This window comes from Thamnophis sirtalis, unplaced genomic scaffold (genome assembly GCF_051295495.1).
Source record: "Thamnophis sirtalis isolate CommonGarterSnake01/CBP01778 unplaced genomic scaffold, rThaSir2_p1.2 scaffold_18, whole genome shotgun sequence".
NCBI classification, from domain to species: Eukaryota; Metazoa; Chordata; class Lepidosauria; order Squamata; family Natricidae; genus Thamnophis; species Thamnophis sirtalis.
Genome location: NW_028261398.1, coordinates 2,773,207 through 2,796,437, shown reverse-complemented (window position 1 = coordinate 2,796,437; position 23,231 = coordinate 2,773,207). Strand labels below are relative to the sequence as shown.

At 52.6% G+C, this 23,231-nt stretch overlaps 1 protein-coding gene across 1 annotated transcript; it reads left to right on the top strand.

Moving 5' to 3' along the window:
* The first annotated feature begins 773 nt into the window (after positions 1-773).
* On the top strand, positions 774-13,302 carry LOC148042349 (prelamin-A/C-like). The gene is made up of 10 exons (XM_087702999.1): positions 774-893; positions 4,453-4,623; positions 4,874-4,999; positions 5,490-5,710; positions 6,109-6,319; positions 7,631-7,738; positions 8,024-8,143; positions 8,941-9,033; positions 10,063-10,311; positions 13,107-13,302. The coding sequence occupies exons 1-10, from the start codon at positions 813-815 to the stop codon at positions 13,131-13,133; spliced, it is 1,407 nt and encodes a 468-aa protein (XP_087559125.1). The 5' UTR covers positions 774-812; the 3' UTR covers positions 13,134-13,302.
* Positions 13,303-23,231: the final 9,929 nt, after the last annotated feature.

The following is a 23,231-nucleotide window of genomic DNA, read 5'->3' as shown; positions in this document are numbered from 1 at the left end:
AAGCGGTTTACAGAGTCAGCATATCGCCCCCAAGAATCACATAGATAGATAGATGGATAGATAGATAGATAGATAGATAGATAGATAGATAGATAGATAGATAGATAGATAGATAGATAGACCAAATTACTCCTCCTTCCTGTTTTCCCCAGCACAACAACCCTCTGAGGTGGGCTGGGCTGAGAGAGAAGGAGTGGCCCCAAAGTCACACGGTCGGCTTTCACGCCCAAGGCAGGACTAGAACTCCCAGTCTCCCGATGATTGCACCAAAGTCCCCCAGGGGCTTCTGTGCCTAAGGCGGGACTAGAACTCCCAGTCCCCCTGTGATTGGACCAAAGTCACCCGGGGCTTCTGTCCCTAAGGCGGGACTAGAACTCCCAGTCCCCCGGTGATTGGACCAAAGTCACCCGGGGCTTCTGTGCCTAAGGTGGGACTAGAACTCCCAGTTCCCCTGTGATTGGTCCAAAGTCACCCGGGGCTTCTGTGCCTAAGGCGGGACTAGAACTCCCAGTCTCCTGCTAGTCTGGTGCCTTCTGGCTCTCCTTCTGCTTCAGGCTCTCTGGCGTTTTTCCCTCCCTGCAGACTCCTGAGAGGCTCGAGGAGGCCTTGAGGGGGAGAAGCTGAATCGGGATGGATGGCTTAAACTCCCAGCTCTTGACTAGGGGAGGGGGACCTGGAGAGGAGGGTGGGGGCTCCTGTGGAGCAGCTGAGGCCACACAGGGTCTCCCTTCCGGCGTGACGCGGGTCCCTCCTTTTTCCCCCCGCAGGTGGAGGGATCCTTGGCCGACATCAAGAAGCAGCTTCAGGACGAAATGCTCCGGAGGGTGGATGCGGAGAACAGGCTGCAGACCCTGAAGGAGGAGCTGGACTTCCAGAAAAACATCTACAGCGAGGTGAGTCCCACAACCCTGAAGGGCCCCTTAGAGGTCATCTAGCCCAGTGTTTCCCAACCTTGACAACTTGAAGATGTCCGGACTTCAACTCCCAGAATTCCCCAGCCAGCATTCACGTATGAACAATTCAGTGTCTAGGACAGTGTTTCTCAACCTTGGCCACTTGAAGATGTCCGGACTTCAACTCCCAGAATTCCCCAGCCAGCATTCACGTATGAACAATTCAGTGTCTAGGACAGTGTTTCTCAACCTTGGCAACTTGAAGATGTCCGGACTTCAACTCCCAGAATTCCCCAGCCAGCATTCACGTATAAACAATTCAGTGTCTAGGACAGTGTTTCTCAACCTTGGCCACTTGATGATGTCCGGACTTCAACTCCCAGAATTCCGCAGCCAGCATTCGCGTATGAACAATTCAGTGTCTAGGACAGTGTTTCTCAACCTTGGCCACTTGAAGATGTCCGGACTTCAACTCCCAGAATTCCCCAGCCAGCATTCACGTATGAACAATTCAGTGTCTAGGACAGTGTTTCTCAACCTTGGCCACTTGAAGATGTCCGGACTTCCACTCCCAGAATTCCCCAGCCAGCATTCACGTATGAACAATTCAGTGTCTAGGACAGTGTTTCTCAACCTTGGCAACTTGAAGATGTCCGGACTTCAACTCCCAGAATTCCCCAGCCAGCATTCACGTATGAACAATTCAGTGTCTAGGACAGTGTTTCTCAACCTTGGCAACTTGAAGATGTCCGGACTTCAACTCCCAGAATTCCCCAGCCAGCATTCACGTATGAACAATTCAGTGTCTAGGACAGTGTTTCTCAACCTTGGCAACTTGAAGATGTCCGGACTTCAACTCCCAGAATTCCCCAGCCAGCATTCGCGTATAAACAATTCAGTGTCTAGGACAGTGTTTCTCAACCTTGGCAACTTGAAGATGTCCGGACTTCAACTCCCAGAATTCCCCAGCCAGCATTCGCGTATAAACAATTCAGTGTCTAGGACAGTGTTTCTCAACCTTGGCAACTTGAAGATGTCTGGACTTCAACTCCCAGAATACCCCAGCCAGCATTCGCGTATAAACAATTCAGTGTCTAGGACAGTGTTTCTCAAACTTGGCAATAGCAATAGCAGTAGACTTATATACCGCTTCATAGGCCTTTCAGTCCTCTCTAAGCGGTTTACAGAGAGTCAGCATATTGCCCCCAACAATCTGGGTCCTGATTTTACCCACCTCGGAAGGATGGAAGGCTGAGTCAACCCTGAGCCGGTGAGATTTGAACCGCTGAACTGCTGATCTAGCAGTAGCCTGCAGTGCTGCATTTAACCACTGCGCCACCTTGGCAACTTGAAGATCTCCGGACTTCAACTCCCAGAATTCCCCAGCCAGCATTCGCGTATAAACAATTCAGTGTCTAGGACAGTGTTTCTCAACCTTGGCAACTTGAAGATGTCCGGACTTCAACTCCCAGAATTCCCCAGCCAGCATTCACGTATGAACAATTCAATGTCTAGGACAGTGTTTCTCAACCTTGGCAACTTGAAGATGTCCGGACTTCAACTCCCAGAATTCCCCAGCCAGCATTCGCGTATAAACAATTCAGTGTCTAGGACAGTGTTTCTCAACCTTGGCAACTTGAAGATGTCTGGACTTCAACTCCCAGAATTCCCCAGCCAGCATTCGCGTATAAACAATTCAGTGTCTAGGACAGTGTTTCTCAACCTTGGCAATAGCAATAGCAGTAGACTTATATACCGCTTCATAGGCCTTTCAGGCCTCTCTAAGCGGTTTACAGAGAGTCAGCATATTGCCCCCAACAATCTGGGTCCTCATTTTACCCACCTCGGAAGGATGGAAGGCTGAGTCAACCCTGAGCCGGTGAGATTTGAACCGCTGAACTGCTGATCTAGCAGTAGCCTGCAGTGCTGCATTTAACCACTGCGCCACCTTGGCAACTTGAAGATCTCCGGACTTCAACTCCCAGAATTCCCCAGCCAGCATTCGCGTATAAACAATTCAGTGTCTAGGACAGTGTTTCTCAACCTTGGCAACTTGAAGATGTCCGGACTTCAACTCCCAGAATTCCCCAGCCAGCATTCGCGTATAAACAATTCAGTGTCTAGGACAGTGTTTCTCAACCTTGGCAACTTGAAGATGTCTGGACTTCAACTCCCAGAATTCCCCAGCCAGCATTCGCGTATAAACAATTCAGTGTCTAGGACAGTGTTTCTCAACCTTGGCAATAGCAATAGCAATAGCAGTAGACTTATATACCGCTTCATAGGCCTTTCAGTCCTCTCTAAGCAGTTTACAGAGAGTCAGCATATTGCCCCCAACAATCTGGGTCCTCATTTTACCCACCTCGGAAGGATGGAAGGCTGAGTCAACCCTGAGCCGGTGAGATTTGAACCGCTGAACTGCTGATCTAGCAGTAGCCTGCAGTGCTGCATTTAACCACTGCGCCACCTTGGCAACTTGAAGATGTCCGGACTTCAACTCCCAGAATTCCCCAGCCAGCATTCGCGTATAAACAATTCAGTGTCTAGGACAGTGTTTCCCAACCTTGACAACTTGAAGATGTCCGGACTTCAACTCCCAGAATTCCCCAGCCAGCATTCACGTATAAACAATTCAGTGTCTCTAGCCCAACCCTGCCCTGTCTAGGGCAGGAATCCTACTCCACCTCGGCTTGAAAGGGGACCCTGCTGCTCCACACCTCTCACAGCCACGAATTCCCCCTTGCTTTGAGTTGGGGTCTCCCTCCGTAAAAGACCCACCCATTCTAAAATGAAGCTTATTGTTAAGTTTCCTTATGAAATAAAAACAGAGAAAAAACAGAAGTTAGAGAAGGAAGAGAGAGAGAGACGGAGAGAAAAAAGTGGAGACTTCAAACTCTTTCCATGCAGGAAGTCCTGGAGTTACGGCAGTTCGTTTAGTGACGGCTCAAAGTTACAACGGCTGTGAAAAACGTGGTGTGGGTCTGTCCTTCCCCGGCATGACGGTGGCCTCTGTCCCCAGGGCCCTTCTTTCCTCAGCCCCTTTTGCAACCTTCTGACAGACAAAGTCAAACCCAGATTCACTTAACAACCTAGGTTGTTAACAAATGAAGTGATTCACTTAGCGACCGTGGCAAGAAAAGTCATAAAATGGGGCAAAGCTCACTTAACAAACGTTTCACTTAGCAACAGAAATGTTGGGCTCAACAGTGGCCGTAAGTTGAGGACTACCTGTACAGTGGCAAAGAATCCCCCCCCTCCGCTTTACACTCCCCAATATTTCAAGCCATTTCAGTAATAATAGCTAATCACTAATCGTCCGGACCTAAGCGACACAGAGCCCCTCTCCATGGGAGACTTGAACTCGCCACCCTGCCTTGGGCCAGGCAGTCAGCCCAGCTCCTGCAGCCTTTTCTCCCCACACCTGGGAACGGCCCCACAGAGGAGCTGGGGATCCTGGGGGCTGCAGGGGGGGGCGGGGGGGGGGAAGGCGTTGCGGTTGGGGGGGATTGTGCCTCCCTGCCAGTCCTGGGATGCCCTGCTCACCCTCTTCCCCCGGCAGGAGCTCCGTGAGAGCAAACGCCGCCACGAGACGCGCCTGGTGGAGATCGACAACGGGCGCCAGCGGGAGTTCGAGAACAAGCTGGCCGATGCGCTGCAGGACCTCCGTGGGCAGCACGAGGCCCAGGTCCGGCTCTACAAGGAGGAGCTGGAGAAGACCTATGCAGCCAAGGTAGGTCGCCCGGGGGTGGCTGGGGGGAGGACTCCCGCTGCCCCCTCCCTTTCAGGTGCTCTGGAGTCCAGGGAAGGCCCCCTGCTCCCCCTCACTGCAGCCTTGAGAGGATGGGGGGTGGGGGCACTGAGGCAGGACGGGGCCAAGCTCTTGGCCTTGGGGGGGGGGTCCCCACTCCTGCCCTGCAGAGCAGCCTGAGCAGCCTTGAGGACTAGCCCCTTTGCAATAAGCCTCTTTCCGACCTTTGCAGCTGGAAAACGCCAAGCAGTCGGCCGAGAGGAACAGCAGCCTGGCTGGGACGGCTCACGAGGAGCTTCAGCAGACGCGGATTCGCATCGACAGCCTCTCCGCCCAGCTCAGCCAGCTGCAGAAGCAGGTAGGGGCCCCGCGGGGGGGGGAGGGGGGCTGCTCCCACAGCCGCTCGGCCTCCAGCCGCTTTGCCTCCGACCGCAGGAAGGGCCGTCCCTTTGTGGCACCGGGTTCTGGGCCCCCCTTTGGAGGTTTGGGGGTGCTGGTGGTCCTGGACTTACAACCGTTTGTTCAGTGTTTAAGAAAAAGAATACAAATATATATAATAAAAAAAATCAGCCGATGGGCAGAAGCGCCGTATGTGGGGGACTGGCTCTGGGGAGCAACGTCCCGTTGGCCACCTTACGGGCCCCCCTCCCCTCTTCCCTCCCTGGGGGAGGACATCCAGTGCCCCCCCCTTGCAATCTTTGGGGTCAAGCCCTGCCGCAGGAGGAGACCCTGCTTGCCCTCCACCCTTTTGGGTTGGGATGGAAAGGGATCGGGGATCTGGGGCAGGGGTCTGCTCCCCCCCCCTCCCGTCCAGGCCCCCACCCCTCTCTTGCCTTCCTCCCCCCCAGCTGGCGGCCAAGGAGGCGAAGCTGCGGGACCTGGAGGATTCCCTGGCCCGGGAGCGGGATACCAGCCGCCGTATCCTGGCGGAGAAGGAGCGGGAGATGGCCGAGATGAGGGCCCGAATGCAGCAGCAGCTGGACGAGTACCAGGAGCTGCTGGACATCAAGCTGGCCCTGGACATGGAGATCAACGCCTACCGCAAACTCCTGGAGGGCGAGGAGGAGAGGTGGGGGCACCCTTTGCAAGCTAGGCAGACCATCTTGGCCTGGGGGGGGGCTTGGCCAAGCTGGGCAGCCCCCCCCCCCCCAAGCACAGGCAGCCTGGGACCTTCAGGGGCGACCCGGAGAGTCTGCTGGGAAAAGGTCACCCCCCTCACTGAGGAGACGGAAAGCCTTCGGGTCCAGATCTGGGGTTTGCCCGGCTGCCCCTCCTTCGGGGGGAGCGTTTGGGGGCCCTTCTGGGACGGGTGGGGCAGAGACCCTTCGGGCAGCAAGATCCGCTCGGCCTGAGCGCTGCTTCCCCTGGCACCGAGGGTGGGCACTGCAGCCCTCCTGCCTGCTGTGGGCATCCCTGGGGAAGCGGCCTCTGGCTCAGCCCCCGGCCTCTCTTTCTCCCCCCCCCCAGGTTGCGCCTCTCCCCCAGCCCCTCCTCCCAGAAGAGCGGCTCCCGCATCCGGGTCTCTTCCTCTGGACAAAGCGCCACCAAGAAAAGGAAGCTGGAGGACGGCGAGAGCCGCACCAGCTTCTCCCAGCATGCCCGCACCAGCGGCCGCGTGGCTGTGGAGGAGGTGGACCTGGAGGGCAAGTTTGTCCGGCTGAGGAACAAGTCCAGCGAGGTGGGTGCTGGTGGCCGGAGGTCCAGAAGTCCTGGGCAAGGAGGGCCGAGGAAGCCGTCTGCTCCTGGGGAGGGGGGGGGCTTAGGGGGGGCGTAAAGTCACCCAGTTGACCTTTGAGCTGCAAGAGGCAGCCGTGTCTTTGTAGGGCGGAGGCCCCCCAAGATCCTGTCGTGCAGCCCCCCCTCTTTTTCAGGGGGCCCCCTAAGAGTCGGATGGGATGGAAAAGGGAGGCGACGCAACAGCTGAGAACAGCAAATTCTCATCTAGTTTGAAGATGGTGCTTTTTTATTTAAATGTGTTGCCCACCCAAGATAAATGGAAGAATTTAGGGTTTAATAGCAGAGAATCCCTGCAGCTGAGAGTTGAACTCTGAGCTGAGCTGTTTCCTTGCAGACGTCTCGTGACTCAACTAGGTAACATCATCAGTGCTGGATGGAAGTGGGCTTTGGTCTCTGTTCATGAACAGCAGCCTGCCCTGCCAGGGATTCTGGGGAGGGGGCGTCTGTCTCCTTGGTGGTTCCTTGATTGAAGTATTGTTTTCTGCTTCTTTGTCTGGGGTTAATCCCTGCTTATCTGGGCGTTGCCTGCCAGAGGGGATGTGTTTGGTCTGATGAGGTCACCTAGTTGGGTCGTGAAACATCTGCAAGAAAACCACCAAGCTCAGAGGGCACCAAGGACCCCACAAAGCAGGTTTTGTTGAGGCTTCATGGCTACTTTTTAGAGCTGAGTGACCCCCTCCCCCCCCCTCCCGCAGCCACCTGGGAGCTGGGAAAGGCGGTGGCTTCCCTCCCTCTGAGCCCATGGAGAGTCTCCTTGAGTTTGCAATGGTCACCTCCTGTGATGGTTGGAGTTTGGCTGGAGCCGAAGGCAGATTCCAGGCGCCCTTCCCTGCTTCAGAGAGAGCCGGCCTTGCTTTGTGGCCCCCCCCAGCGGAGTCTCTCTCTGGCTCCTGGTCAAGAGGAATGGAGGAGCTTTTTATATATAACTTCATTAAACTTTTGAAGAAGCCAGATGAAAACTAACCAGAACTACTGGAGTAGAGAGAGAAGGAAAAAGGAGAGAAGAAAAAGAGAAAGACAGGAGTGCAGAAAAAGAAGATAAAATAAATATTAAACTTCTGATTTTCTTTGACAAATGTAAATTGGCTTCTCACTCTCTGGTTGCAGCCTTCTATTTCTTTTCCCACCCTCAGAACTGCCTTCCTTTTGGTTGGCACAGCCGCCTCCTCCCCCCCCCAGCCTGCCTGGCATCTCTTGGGCCACCTAAGCGCCGTGAGATGCCCGCCATGCCTCCCCCTTTATGCCCCCTTAGGACCAGTCGCTGGGAAATTGGCAGATCAAGCGCCAGAATGGAGAAGACGCACCCATTTGCTACAGGTTCCCCCCCAAGTTCACCTTGAAGGCCGGCCAGCTGGTCACGGTGAGCAGCAACGGTGGGCTTGGTGGGCAGGAATGGTTGGGAGCCCCCCCCGTCCCTCTGGTGCCCATGCCAGCCGTGGGGAGGTACTCTGCAAGGGTCGTCAACGCAGTGGTTCCCAAACTTGGCAACTTTAAGACTCTGCTGAGCTGGCTGGAGAATTCTGGGAGTTGAAGTCCACAAGTCTTAAAGTTGCCAAGTTTGGGAACCACTGGCTTACGGGATACAAATCTATTAAATCACAAATCTATTAAATCTATTAAACTCTTCTCTTCCTTCCCCTGCAAGATCTGGGCTGCGGGCGCAGGGGTGTCCCACAACCCCCCCACGGACATGGTCTGGAAGAACCAAAGCTCCTGGGGGTCCGGCGACAGCTTACGCACAGCACTGCTGACCTCCAGCGGGGAGGTAAGGCGGCTGGGATTCGGGGGTTGGGTGGGCGCACAGCCCCACGGCGTCTTCGTTGTGTGGGTGGGCAAAGGGGGTCAACCTTGGTGCCGGAAAGGGGACAGAGCATTATGGAATTAATTAATTCAATTAACCTAACTCTGGATTGCGGAATTAACCCCCCTGTCCAGAGTAACTCTGGGTGGCTTATAAATACAATAAAAGCGGAGCTAGAAAAACAGTGAGAAATATAGGAGGAGTTATAATTAACAAAAAAAAATGGACTATTCTGGCTGCATAACTGTAAAAATGCTGGGGGGGGACTACGCTCCTCTTTGCCCATCTGGGTTTCCTCTTTCCCTGATCAGGGGGATTCAGGCTCCCCCCCCTAATTTTGTTGCCTAAAAATGCCCCTCCCCCCTAAATGAATTCTGGAAATCCAGATAGGGAGCCTTGGTGACTCTCTCAATTCCCGTTTAATTTGGAGACAATTCAGAGCATGCAAAAACAATTACAGCTGTGTGTGTGTGTGTGTGTGTGTGTGTGTGTGTGTGTGTGACACATAGGACCCAAGGGGTTAATGAGTTGGGGGGGAGTGGGGTGCCAATGGAGGCATCCTGGCCCTTTTCTTGGGGGTGCCAGGATGGAAGGCGCTTTCCCCTCCTGGTGTGGCTCAGGGCTTGGCTGAGGGTGGGGGGTCCTGGGTCGAAGGCAGGAGCCCCTCTTCCGCCCCCCCTGTTTTCCTGGCTCTTTCCCTCCCAAATCCCGCTGAGATGGGCTGGACCAGGATCAGCCCCCTCATTCCTCCCTCCCTGCAGGAGGTGGCCATGCGGAAGCTGGTGCGCCCGGTTGTTGTCAATGATGATGATGAAGAGGATGATGAGGATGGCGCCCACGGCCACCATCACCACGTGAGTTTTGGGGGGAGGCGGAGAGGCCCCCCCGAGGGCTGGCTTCCATGGGGAACAAGCACAACTCAGCAGCCATCCAGGGGGTGGGAGTGGTGGGGTGTTTCCCAAAAGCAAAGGGCTCTGGCTGTGGGGCCAGGATTCCCCCGGGAGAAATTTTTGGGGTTTTGTGTGACCGTGTTGTGCCCAGGATTTCTTCCGTCTGTTTGTCTGCAACGGAGATTAAGAGTCCGTTCAGAGGCCCCCAGTGACAGTGAAGGCAAGCAGACAGCCGAACTCAGCCTCAGTTTTAACAATTGTTTTCATTATTCTCAGGTGTAGAAACTGAAATATTTATACCAAGAAAGGAGAATCTTTTGTAGCTCAGAGCTGACACGAGGGATCCTGGGGGGCTCCCCGAGTTTGCCCTTTTTCTTGCAGGCGTTTCAAGGAAGCTCCGGCAGCACCAAGGATCCCTGAAATCCTTGCCTGCCTCTCCTTCTTTTAAACAAAAGGGCCAAATAAATGGAGTAAAGCCAGTCCTTATTTATTGTTCATTTCATGGACTAAACTGACAGGCCGTCCGTGTCTCAGACTCTGGGCAAACTTCCCCTCTGTGTGGAGTGGGTGGAAATGAGGAGATCTCGGGAATCCCAGGGTGGAATCTTCCCCAGCATTCACGGCTACTGAAAAAGGAAATACAAGACAAAGGCCTCTTAATCAAAGCCTGAAATGGGAAGAACGGAAGTTTTGCCTTTGTGTCCATTGGACACTTCAGACCACGTTGCAAATTTAGCCTTCAGCTGGTTAACCTGCTCCCATTTAACAGGCTTGTAAATCTAACGAGTAAAGAGAGAAATGCGTTCAGCCTCAATTCCAGTGTAATCTTTTATTTCTGGAATAGTTAAATGTAACGTGGATTCTACACTGGGCTGTGTTTTAAAAAGGCACCAAGGAGCCCCCAGATCCGAATCCAGCATCTCCAGCCCCAGGTGGGGTCTCGGTCCGGGTGGTGCCAAGCTCTGCTTCTTCCCCTCTTCCTCCCTTCTCCAGAGCCACTGCAGTGCCAGCGGAGATCCCGGCGAGTACAACCTGCGTTCTCGCACAGTGTTGTGTGGCACATGTGGGCAGCCGGCAGAGAAGTCATCCGGGGGCACGAATGTGGGCACCAGCACCATCTCCACCGGCTCCTCCTCCTCCAGCTTGACCATCACGCGCAGCTACCGCAGTGGAGGCACCAACCTCGGGGAGAGCCTCCTGCCCCGCACCTACATCCTGGGCAGCTCCACCCCATGCCAGCAGGTCAGTCTGGGGGCGCCCCAGCGGGCATGTGTGATCCTGGGCCGGAGGAGGAGGGGGCTTTGTGGTGGGAGGCCTCCGATTCTGAGTGCCCCCCTTCCTCCCCTTGCGGGGAAGCTCCTGAGACCGATCACTGTGCACTGTCAGTCCTTCCAGGGAGGCAGATAGATGGCTGTGGGCATCCCAGGGCTTCCTGGCACCCTCTGTGCCACACGGGGCTCCTCAGCCAGGGCATGTGGGGAAGGCCGGGATGGTCCCCACTGAACAGCAGGCGTGGGGTGGGATGAAAACCCTGACAGGCTGCATTCTTACATGAGAACAGTCAGCTCCAGTTGGCTTTGTGCCCAGGTTTAGCGTATGCGATGTCTGGCATGGAATTCGGTCTCCGGCTTGAACAGGGGTTGGACTAGAACAGTGGTCCCCAACCTTTTTATCGCCGCGGACCAGTCAGCCTGTGATAATTTTACCGTGGCCCGCTGAGCGAGCGCAGGGGTGGGGGGTGGGGTGTAAAAAAACTCCCAGCCCGGAGTACCCCTTTAAGTAATCCATATTTCAGTAAACTGATCTACCGTCAGGCTGTTGCTTGTAAACTGGACTAACTATTTCTAGTTAATTTCTAACTATTTGAATGGAAGATTATATGCTTATAGTTTCTATTCTTTTGTTAACACACAACCACATTTTTATTCTTCTACAGACACCATTTTTAATTACCAGGATAGTACACCAATGACAGCACCATGATCAGAAAATGTTAGATGTTGCATTATTTTCAATATGTATTTGTAAATATATGCCAAATAGATTGCAATCGCTTTCTGGACTTCCTTTAAATTTGCAGGTAAATGCTGCAATAGATATATAGCTCCCATCAGATTGATGATCACCCAAAAATGTTATTCATTGAATTCACTGTGAATCCTTTCTTAGTAAGTGCATTCAAGCCAGCCTACTACTAGCTGGTAGCCTCTCTGTCCATTCACCAAATTATCTGGGACAGGGGTGTCAGAGTGACATCGAAAATGTCAAGGTAATAGCCATGACTATGAAATTAAAAGCCTATTTATTCTTTTATTTGCATCACATAAAAACCAAGATGGTTCCCATCTTGAATTTTTCTAAATACATCCTACATACAACCATGATGCAGGAGTTTTCATTCAGCAAGAAAAAGGAACCGGTGACTTGAGCCAAGTCAACATCTGGAAATCTTATCCCAGTCATATCCAACCTAGCTTATTTTTTGAAATCACCTCAAGGCGAGCTGGAGCGGGATGCGCTGCGCCACGAGTTGGAGAGCTTGGAGAGGCTGAGCGCGCAACTTGGAGAGCTGCGTCTCCGCCGCCTGGAGCCCGAGCTGGCCCGGCGGCGGCAGCAGCTGGAGGGGCTGTGGGCCGACTGCGCCGCTCTGGAGGCGCTGCTGGAGCAGCTCCTGGCCGAGCACGAAGGGCTGCAGGAAGTGCGCAAGCAGCGGCCAGCCGCGCTGCTGTCTGCCCCGCGCGTCCTCCGGGCCGGGCGCTCCGAGAAGCGGCAGCTGGCCTCCGACTACGCGCTGGTGGTGAGCTGGAGCTGCGCGCAGAGCCTGGAGCGATACGAGGCCGAGTTGCGGGCGATGCAGGAGCTGGAAGGGGGCCGCCTGGGCCAAGAGGACCTGCGCAAGCTGCGCGCGCAGAACCAGGAGAGCCGCCGGCGCCTCGAGGAGCTGTGGCGCCGCTGCCGGGAGCTTTGCGCACTGGGCGAGCGGCTGGAAGAGGAGCGGCTGGCGCAGCAGGAGAGCCACGGCGCCCAGCTGCAGGGATCATGGTCCCCGGCCGCTGCGCGGCCCGGTGCCAGGTACTCCGCGGCCCGGCACCGGTCCGCGGACCGGGGGTTGGGGACCACTGGACTAGAAGACCTCTGAGCTCCCTTCCAGACCGAGTCCCCAAACCATGCGAACGCAAGGATGTAGCCATGTGCTCCCAACCCCCCAATGCAATGTGTGCGTGGCCGCCGCGCATACACACACACATCTCCTGCACATGACATGTGGCCCCCGCACGTGCCCCCCATCTGTATGTGCCCTGCCCCCCCTCTGCGCATTCACGGCAGAACCCGAACTCCCTCTGGCCTGTTGGAAGCGCATGTACAAGCGTGGCGGAGCTGAGCTGGGGCTTGGCCACAAGAGGGCGCCGCATGCCACAGGTTAGCCTTCAGGGGCCTAAAGCAGGAGGACAGCCGTGTTTGTGTACATGTGTGTGCGTGGAGTGGGCGGAGCCAGTCTGGCCAGCCAGCCCACCGCCCACAGACCCCCACCCGCCCCTCCATTGGGGCTGCTCAGTGGCTGCACTGGGGGGGGGCTGTCAAAGACCCCCCTGAGGTGTGGAGACTTTTTATGAAGAAAACTTTGCCGTTTGGAAAATGGTCTCGGCGATTGTCTCCCCGGAGGTTTGGTCACACAGAGGCAGCCTTAGCTCTGGGGAAGGGCCTGTTCTTCCCCTGGGCAGGCAGGTCCACGTGTCCCTCCCCATAAGCCTTTTGGGCTGGCAGCCATGCCCGCCTCTCCCACAACTCCCTTGCTGGCATTTTGAGGGAGGCCCGGTTCTGGATCGGCCCTGAACCTAGAATGAGGGAGAAATGTCCTGATTGTGAGAACAATTCCTCCGTGCTTCGTCCCTGGAGGCTCTTAAGTAGCAATCGGAGGGCCATTTGTGTGGAACGAAAGATGGTCTCTTGCTTGGGGAGGGGGCTGGGCTAGATGACCTCTGAGGTCCCTTCTGACCCTATGTCAGTCTTCTCTCTCTCTCTCTCTCTCCCTTTAGGGTCCTTCAAACTGCAGCATCATGTAATCGTCCGACGTTCCCGACATGCACTCAAATCTGCTTTATGGAGCTCTCTGTCCTTTACCTGCTCAGAAAAAGAGGAAACCATTTTTAAAAGAAGTTATTTTCTATGCAAGAATTTATACTTTATTACATATCTATATCTCTATATATATCTCTATATAAATACGCTAAACATGCTTCAGGTTTTTTAAGGGGGTGGGGGGGGGTCTTTTTTCTATCTCAAAGGTTTAACGGGAGCCCTGCGCCAAAGAGGTGAATCTATTACTGCCAAAAAGGAAAAAAGTCCTAGAATTGTCATATGTTTCTTCTAGTAAGGGGGAGCCTGCAAAAGGACAGGATCCGTCTGTGTCTGCTTGAATACCAAAGTTTTCTTTGAAAAACGAATCAAAAATCACAAAGTTTTTCTCCTCCTTCTGGGCCACCGTTTGTCAACTTCACCAACTTTAAGAGGGGGGGACTTCAACTCCCAAGAATTCCCCAGCCAGTCCCCCCACCCCCATCTTAAAGTTGGTGGGGTTGTGAAACTCTCTTCCAGGGAAATCTCTTTAAATTTGTTGCACTTAACCTTCTCCCTGTGGGGGGGGGGTGTTGACCACTAACTAACCATGGTTAACTTCTGCCTTGCTTCCCAGCGATTCGTGCGCTTGAGCAAAAGAGTCCAACTCTTTTGAAGACTCAACAAGCCAAGTGTTGACCTTCATTTACATCTTGAAAATGGGAGGGAGACCTTCAGACGGAACCCGTTTTGGGTTGCAATGATACTTGAGGGATGCCCCCTGTTGAACCCAGGGTCCTCAGCCCTGGCAGGTTTAAGGCGGAGGAACTTCAACTCCCAGAATTCCCCAGCCAGTATGGGGGACTCCGGGGAGTCGAGTTTTAAAATTGCCACGTTTGAGAAACGTGAATTTAACCTCGTGTCCTCAGTCCCCTCCGGCCCAAATCAGGTTGTTTAATACCTGCATTAAAACACTTTAGGAAGTGGACATTCAGGGATTCTCCAATTAAAATCCAGATTGCCCTGACTTTAGAACTTCTAGAATGTCTGCTCTAGATAGTCTCCCTTGACTCCACTTGGACAGAACCAGCGGAGATGCCGAGGGAGGGTCTTGCTCAGATTTCCTGGAATGAGTTCCAGCTTGTCACCCCTGAGGAAGTGGACAAGGCCGTGGGAGCGATGAGTGCCTCCACCTGTTTGCTGGACCCGTGTCCCTCCTGGCTGGTCTCGACCAGCAGGGAGGTAACACGAGGCTGGCTCCAGGGGATCACGAACACCTCTCTGCAGGAGGGATTTTTCCCGCAGCCCCTGAAGGAGGCGGTGGTAAGACCCCTCCTCAAGAAGCCTTCTCTGGACCCAGCTATTCTTAAAAACTATCGTCCGGTCTCCAACCTCCCTTTTCTAGGGAAGGTTGTTGAGAGGGTGGTGACCCTTCAACTCCGATGGACCTTGGATGAAGCAGATTACCTAGACCCTTTTCAGTCTGGTTTCAGGCCTGGATACTGCACTGAAACCGCCTTGGTCGCACTGACCGATGATCTCTGGTGGGCCAGGGATAGAGGACATTCCTCTATCCTAGTGCTCCTTGACCTCTCAGCGGCCTTCGATACCATCGTCCATGGTATCCTTCTGCGACGGCTGGAGGAGGTGGGAGTGGGAGGCCCCGTTCTACGGTGGTTCTCCTCTTACCTCTCGGACAGGTCACAGTCGATGTTGGTTGGGGGGCAGAGGTCAACCCCTCGGCCCCTTGTTATGTGGTGCCGCAGGGGTGGGTCTTGTCCCTCCTCCTATTTAATATCTACATGAAGCCACTGGGTGAGATCATTCATCGGCATGGGATTAAATACCACCAGTACAAGGACGACACACAGTTGTATCTTTCCGCCCCATGCCAACTCAGCGTAGCGGTGGAAGTGATGTGCCAGTGCCTGGAAGCTGTTAGGGTCTGGATGGGAGTGAACAAACTCGCACTCAATCCCGACAAGACCAAGTGGCTGTGGATGTCGCCCCCTAAGGACAGCCCAGGTAGTCCGTCCCTAAGCCTAGGGGGAGAAAACTTGCTCCCCTCAGACAGGGTCTGCAACTTAGGGGTCCTCCTGGATCCGCAGCTGATGTTAGAACATCACCTGTCGGCTGTGACCAGGGGGCCTTCGCCCAGGTTCGCCTGGTGCACCAGTTGCGGCCCTATTTGGATCGGGTGGCACTTCAAACGGTCACTCACACCCTCGTCACCTCAAGACTTGACTACTGTAATGCGCTCTACGTGGGGCTGCCTCTGAGAAGTGTTCGGAGACTACAATTAATCCAGAATGCAGCCGCATGAGCGATACTGGGTGTACCAAGATTCACCCACACTACACCTATCCTCCGTGAGCTGCACTGGCTCCCTATCGGTCTCCGAGCACGATTCAAGGTGCTGGTTATTACTTTTAAAGCCCTACATGGCCTAGGACCCGGATATCTGCGAGACCGTCTTCTGCCGCATACCTCCCAACGGCCGATAAGATCGCACAGGGTGCGCTTGGAGAGAGGCGCCTTTTGAAAGCTTTTTCCTCAGGAACCCTGGCAGGAGGGAGACCCGTGGCTGCTGAGGGGCGCCCTGCCTCCTTCGTGGGGAGAGCAAGCCTGCCATTAAACTGGGGGGTGGGTGGGAAAGGAGGAGGGGGCACCAACTAAACCAGCCCACTGCTTGCTCCTGCCTGGTGCAGATGCTTACTGATTGAGGAGGGGTCTTTGCTCCAGCTGGACGCTCTTTCTCCATCCTTCTCGGAAAGCTCTCCCCTCCCCCCAGCAGCCCCACCCTTTTTCATTGTGCTGTTAACTTGGGGTGCTGTCGGGGGAGGGGTCTGCCAAGGGATGCTTTGTGCTCTGATGGCAACTGTGCAGTATTTGTATTTTTTAAAACCAATATAGTCATCTAAAACTACGGCTGTTGTGTTTCTTTCATTGGGAATGGGGGTGGTCTCTTTGGGGGGGCTGTTGGTGGGGAGGGTTGCTTGGCTTGAGGTCCCCCATCTCACGTGGGGCTCCCCAGGGAGGCAGGGAGGGGGATCACTCATCACGCTGCCTCTGCACACACAACCACACCTGTTGGGCTGCCGTTCCAGGCTGGAGGAAGCGGAAGGAAGGTGGCCTCCAGAGGACGGGAGAGACCCCAGACCTGATACCCTCAGTAGGGAAGAACCCCCCCCCCACCAGCCCCACTGCTGACTTTTCTTGCCACACTTGTCAAATTGAATCACTGCAATTTTAAGTGAGTAACGTGGTTGTTAAGTGAGCCTGGCTTCCCCATTGAATTCGCTTGTCGGAAGGTCGCAAAAGGGGATCTCGTGACCCTGGGGCAGTGCGACCGTCGTAAATATGAACCGTTTACCCGGCATCTGGAGTTTGATCGCATGACCGTGGGATGCTGCAGTGGTCAGAAGCGGACAAATGGAAATGTCACTAAATGGTCGCTAAATGAACTGTTGTAAGTCCAGGACTCATCCGAGGGTCCCGATGGGAGAGGAGAGTCACTGAGCGTTGTGTAAAAGCAATTCGGTTCTTGGCTCTTTTCAACAACTTTGATGACTTCTGAGTTTCTTTGGTGCCGTAGATCAGCTTTGCTGGCTGAGGAACTCTGGGAGTTGAAGTCCACAGGTCTTAAAGTTGCCAAGGTTGGAGGCCACTGCAGAAGATGACACAAAAAACCCTCCGGACCTTTTTGCTTCTCAACAACATTTCAAGCTCTTTCTACACTTACAAAATCATCCTAATCATCCAAAATAAAAAAAGATTCATATTTTCTTCCAGCTTCGAGCAAAAAGCCCAGCAGCGATTTCCAACTCGAAGCCAAATTAGAGACATTCTTTAAGTCAGTTTTGCCATTTTCCACCCCACCCACTGGACACACAACTACACAAACGCCCAAGATTGTTAAGAGATAATTGTATGGACAAACGGGTTAGGATACAGAAAGCGCAGCATGCACAAAGCCCCCCCCCCCGACCCCCGCACGTGCGGAGGGAAAGTGGGCGGGGAAAAGGGTGGGGGGGGCTCCATGGAGGGCAAGGAGCGCTGCTGTCCCCCCTCCCCCCCCGCCCGCCTTGCTCCCCATTTCAAGCAGTCTGAATGTTGGGAGGGTCTCCCGGGCATTTCCCACAGGCGGCCACTAGAGGGCAGGCGCTGCCCGTGCTGCCTTCGGAGGGGCGCCGCAAAAGCTGCCTCCAAAGACGGAGGGAAAAGGGGGGGGAGTCCGGGAGGCCCCCAAATCTGGAAGCGGCTGCCGGGGGGATCCTGGGAGTTGAAGTCCACCCATCGGGAAGGCTGCCCGCCAGAGCCTCGTCCCACCGGCGCTTCTCTCCCCTCCGGCCACAGGAGCCTCGCAGCCCCCCCCCCCCCAGGGTCCGGCCAGGGCGGGGAGGGGGAGTCCGGACCCCCCTTCAAAGCGTCACTAAGCGAATGGCTGGTGATAAGTCAAGGAGTGCCTGCATTTATTGGACTCCCCTTATTACTTAATGCATGGCTTAAAGTGGGGAAGAGACCAGTTGCTCCTTCCTCCTCCTCCTCCTCCTCTTTTCCCCATCAGGGGTCCAAGGTCACCCAGCTGCCTTTCAGGACTCCCGCAGGACTAGAACTCACCACCTCCTTAGAGGTTTCTAAGGCTTCCCCTTAACCAGCGCCACGCAGGATCCCTTGGGCTGTGAAGGGGGGCTTTGTGGGAGGTTTTCTCCTGCTTTGGTCTCCCCCTGACCTGACTCTGCCACCGTCCTTGTGCCGAGAAGTCAGTCCTTCTCCCCCCCCCCATTTGCCGGCAGAGGAAACCAGGAGGGTGCAGGATTCTGACCCTTCCCAGATGTGAGCTAACGGCTCTCCGGGGGTCAGAATCCCTTCGACCTCATGGTTTCAGCACACACACACCCTTCCCACAAGTGAGCAAGGAGGCTGGAAACTGCCTGGAATGGGGAATGTAAGAGACTCACAAGAAATGGATGTGAAAATGCTTTTACTCCTCTCAGATGTCTAGACCAGTGGCTCCCAAACTTGGCAAAGTCAGTGGGAAGCCAGATTCACTTAAACCAGTGGTTCCCAAACTTGGCAACTTTAAGACTTGTGGACTTTGCTGGCTGGAGAATTCTGGGAGTTGAAGTCCACAAGTCTTAAAGTTGCCAAGTTTGGGAACTACTGGTCTATACCACAATTTGTTTGGCAGCCGGCAGGATAGAATTGGGGGGGGGGGGAGAAAAGGGCCTGTTTAAATTTTGTAAGCATATCTGGCCCAAACTTAAAAACTCCCAAAGAATCATTCACTGCCTTCTGAAGATGTCTCTGAACAACCAGTTATACTTGCTCTTCTGACTCAATTATGGGAGTCTAGAAAATCTGAACACTGATATGCTCAGTTGTTGTTTTTTTAAGGTCAGTAGGAATAAAGAGTTATTGACGGATTCTGTATAGTGGACCCCTCCCCAACCAAAGACATTCTTTTCTAATGAGCCCATCTTTGAGAGCAATTGCACCATATTGAAATCACTCAGATATTTCACCAGATCCCCCCCCCTCCATGGAACTTCTCCCACTAATATTTAGCTCTCCTAAGAGGGCAGCCCCTCTTCCAGATGGGGTAGGCCAAGCCCCAATCGTCCCACAATGGGAGGTGCCTAGATTACTCCAGCATATGGTGAAAATCCTACAAAAATGGCTTAATTGTTTAAAAGCATTATTTCTACTCATAATCCTATATGGAATGAGTTACAAACTATGTTTAATATAATACAATAGCAGAGTTGAGAGGGACCTTGGAGGTCTTCTAGTCCAACCCCCTGCCTAGGCAGGAAACCCTATACCGTTTCAGACAAATGGCTATCCAACATCTTCTTAAAGACGTCCAGTGTTGGGGCATTCACAACTTCTGCAGGCAACTTCTATTCCACTGATTAAATGTTCTAACTGTCAGGAAATTCCTCCTCAGTTCTTAGTTGCTTCTCTCCTTGATTAGTTTCCATCCATTGCTCCTTGTTCTTCCCTCAGGTGCCTTGGAGAATAGCTTGACTCCCTCTTCTTTCTGGCAACCCCTGAGATATTGGAAGACTCCTATCCTGTCTCCCCTGGTCCTTCTTTTCATTAAAATAGACATATCCAGTTCCTGCAACCATTCTTCATAGGTTTTAGTCTCCAGTCCCCTAATCCTCTTTGTTGTTTGATGTTTTTCTGACTGGGGAGGACAAAGGGATGTTTGTGGGGAAAGTTGGATCAGAGACACCAGAGAATGTTAGAGATCTTCTGTTTCCCTTTGAAGATCCTATGTGGGATCCAAGCATCCCACAGATTTGAGGGAGTTATGAGAAGTCAGCAACTGAGTAGTTGCAGCTTTAAAGGTTCTTATTCCAAAGAAGTAAACTTTAGGGAAGACCAACAACAATCTCCACAGATCTGGAAATGATGTTCTCTCTCTCTCCCTCCCTCCCTCTCTCTCTCTTTCTCTCTCTTTTTGTCTCTCTGTCTCTCTGTCATTTCTAAGACCTGGAGGGGGTAGGGCTGGAAAAGTTGTTGGCATATGTAAGTGGAGAGGGAGGGAGAGAGAGAAATGTATTTTATGCCTGTCCAGGTTGAAAGGTGAGAAATTTGATTTTTTTATTTTGTGTGAAAAGACTTACATTGAGAGTTGATCGATAGAAAACTCGTAGAAAGTTATGTATTTCTCTAAGTTCCAAAAATGTGGAGAGAGAGAAAAAGTGTTTTTTTTAACATAACCACCCTCCTGGAAAGGGGGGGGGGGAGTGAATTCACAATGTAAGGTTTGAGACCCATAGAAGTTTGAGAACACATCCAAGTCACAATGAGCCAAAGCTGAGACTTAAAGGGAGGCTTGAATAACAATCAGCATTTAATCTTTGATCAAAGCTTAAAGACATGATGGTCAGTTGTTCCCAACATAACCCCAAGGATACGCAGGGAAGAACTCCCCTTCAGAGAAGGTGTGGCTCCTTTTTATAAAGACATCATAGAATAACATCCTGGCTTTCGTAGAGTATAAATCTTTATTACTGTCAAAGACCAGCAATACACATTACTTTTTACCATATATTAAAAAGTACTGATATTAAAATATAATTAAAAAGTATTGGCATTAAAAGTGGATAATAACACACATGTTCTCAAATTGTTCAGGTGACTCCCTGGTTTACGTGGGTGAGAAGCCGATAAGTATGGGAGTAAATACAGTGGTCCAGAGATTGTTAGAGATATGTCCAGATAATTGGTGCAAGATGACAACTATACTTCTGTAGCCAATTTTTTTCTTGTGGACATTGCAGCAGCACAGAACTTTGCCACTGCAGACGTGGTAACCGGGTTAGTGTCCTGGAGGAGGAAGCCTAGATAAAAATGGTCTGCCCTCCCTGGCAATTTCTCTAATAAGGGAGAATATATGCAGACCTACAAGCTCTGTATAGCTCCCAGTGTAACAGAACATGTGAATTATCTCCCACTTCTCCTTTACCACATATACAAACCCGTTCTGCTATAGGTGTTGTCAAGCACCACTCCATTACATAATCAGGAAAGAAGACTAAGAGACTCCATGGGTTGGAAATCAAAAGTACTTTTACTAATTATAAATGGTAAGTGAGCAGTAGCAAAGCAAAGTCTGATTAATATGGCGCGAAAGCAATTGATATATAGAATAGCCCGTTCCCCCCCCCCTTAGGATCAAAGCTCCAGTCCAATCATAAGTCCTTCAAATGTCAGGTGTGAGATAACTTCAAAAAGACAGGCCGGACGATGGAATGTCGAGGCCGTTGATGCAGGCGGGAAACACATACGCATGCGCAATCCCAACGACTGGTACATCCTAGAACATTCCTCCAGCACATCAATTAACCCCTCCCAAATACCAGCCCCCCCCTTCCCGTTCCATGGCAGCTGAAGCAACAGCAAGGCAGAAGCTGACATCCGGCCGTCCCCCGGAAAAAAGGCTGTCAGGCCTGGAAGAAAAACAAACAAAACAGACAAACGACAAAACACAAAAAGAAGAGGGAGGGGAGAAAAGTCAAGGCTTGTCGGGATAAGAAGCATAAAATTTCTGGAGCAGGCGGGGGGCACGAACGTGGGATTTATCAACCCATTCCGTGTGGGATGGGGGGAAGTGTTTCCAAGCCACCAGGTATTGGATGCGATTACGGTGCCTGCGGGAATCAAGAATTTCACGAACTTCAAAATGATGTTCCCCATCAATCAGCAACGGAGCAGGCGGAGGGTCATCCGGGGGCCGTAAGTGGGACACCCGAACCGGCTTGATGAGGTTGATGTGGAACACCGGGTGGATTCGGTTGAGATGTTTGGGCAATTGTAAACGAACAGAAACAGGATTGATGACTTTCACAATAGGGAAAGGGCCAACATACTTGGGTCCCAATTTCTTTGATTTCTGTGTAGTGTGCAAGAATTTTGTGGACAAATACACCAAATCCCCAATGTGGTATTCATAGGGCTGAGAGCGTTTCCTATCGGCTTGCTTCTTATGGGCTTTATGGGCAGCGTCCAAAGTGGAAAGAGTCAGAGGCCAAATGCGACTGAGACGCTCACTCCAGTCCGCAACTGAAGGAACCTGAGGTTGGGCCGTAGGCAATTCGGGAATAGGAACAAAATCCTGGCCGTAAACGACCCGAAAAGGGGTGAACCCCGTGCTGGAGTGAACCGAGTTGTTATAGGCCACCTCAGCATGTGGTAACAAGTCAACCCAATCGTCCTGTTGATAATTGATGAAACAACGTAAATATTGTTCAAGGACGGAATTAGTACGTTCACAGCCGCCATTAGTCTGAGGATGGTAGGCGGAGCTAAGGCCCTGGGCGGACCCAATGCGTTTGAGAAACTCCTTCCAAAAAGTAGATGTGAACTGGACCCCACGATCGGAGATAATACGGTCGGGAACCCCATGCAAACGGTAGATGTGTGAAAGGAACAGTTTAGCCAATGCCTTGGCGGAAGGAATTTTGTGACAAGGCACGAAATGAACTTGCTTGGAAAACAAATCAGTGACCACCCAGATGACGGTATGCCCCTGGCTCTCGGGAAGCTCAACAATAAAGTCCATAGAAATCTCCTTCCAAGGGGCAACCGGGTGAGCGACGGATTGGAGAAGTCCCTGCGGTTTCCCCGGCGGTTTTTTGGCGGTAGCGCAAACTGGGCAACTGGCCACATAAAGTTCAATGTCCTTTTTTAAAGAGGGCCACCAGAATTGTCTCTTCACGAGGTGCAAAGTTTTTATGAAACCAAAATGACCCGCCAATCTGGAGTCATGAGCGCGACGAAGGACGACAAGTCGTAGGGAAGCGGGGATGTATAATTTAGCACCAATCCACGGTAGATCGTCCCTCATGGTGCACTCGTCCCGATGGTTCAGAAACCAGTCGTCTTGAGGAAGAGCTTTTTTAAGGTCAGAAAGTAGATCTTGAGGCACTTCCTTCTGAGCGTGGGTCTGTTGACGTGTGAGTACCGGAGCTGCCAGGAGCGGTTGGACGATACTCAGTTTAGAGCAATTATATTGAGGTAATCGGGACAAAGCATCTGCCATGAAATTCTTTCCGCCCGGGATATACTTTAGAGTGAAATTGAAACGGTTGAAATATTGGGCCCATCGCATCTGTTTGGGGGAGAGACGACGAGGCGTTCGCAACGCTTCCAAGTTTTTGTGGTCAGTCCAAACCTCAAATGGGTGTTTAGCGCCTTCTAGGAAATGGCGCCAAGTAGCGAGAGCCCAACGGACCGCAAAAGCCTCCTTCTCCCAAACCGCCCAACGCCGCTCCGTCTCAGTGAGTTTACAGGAGGTGTATGCGCAAGGCTGCAAGTTACCTTGGTCGTTGGCTTGCAGCAGAACGGCCCCTACGGCGACATCACTGGCATCAGCCTGGACGACGAAAGGCTGGTCGAGATCAGGATGCTTAAGAACTGGTTCAGCGGCAAAAAGGCGTTTAAGCTTCTCGAATGCCGCCTGGCATTCCATGTTCCAGTCCAAAGGCTTATTGGGTTTAGGCTTCGGGTCGCCTTTCGTCTTGAGCAAATTAGTAATAGGGAGAGCAATGTTAGCAAAAGAGGGAATGAATTGACGGTAGAAATTAGCGAAC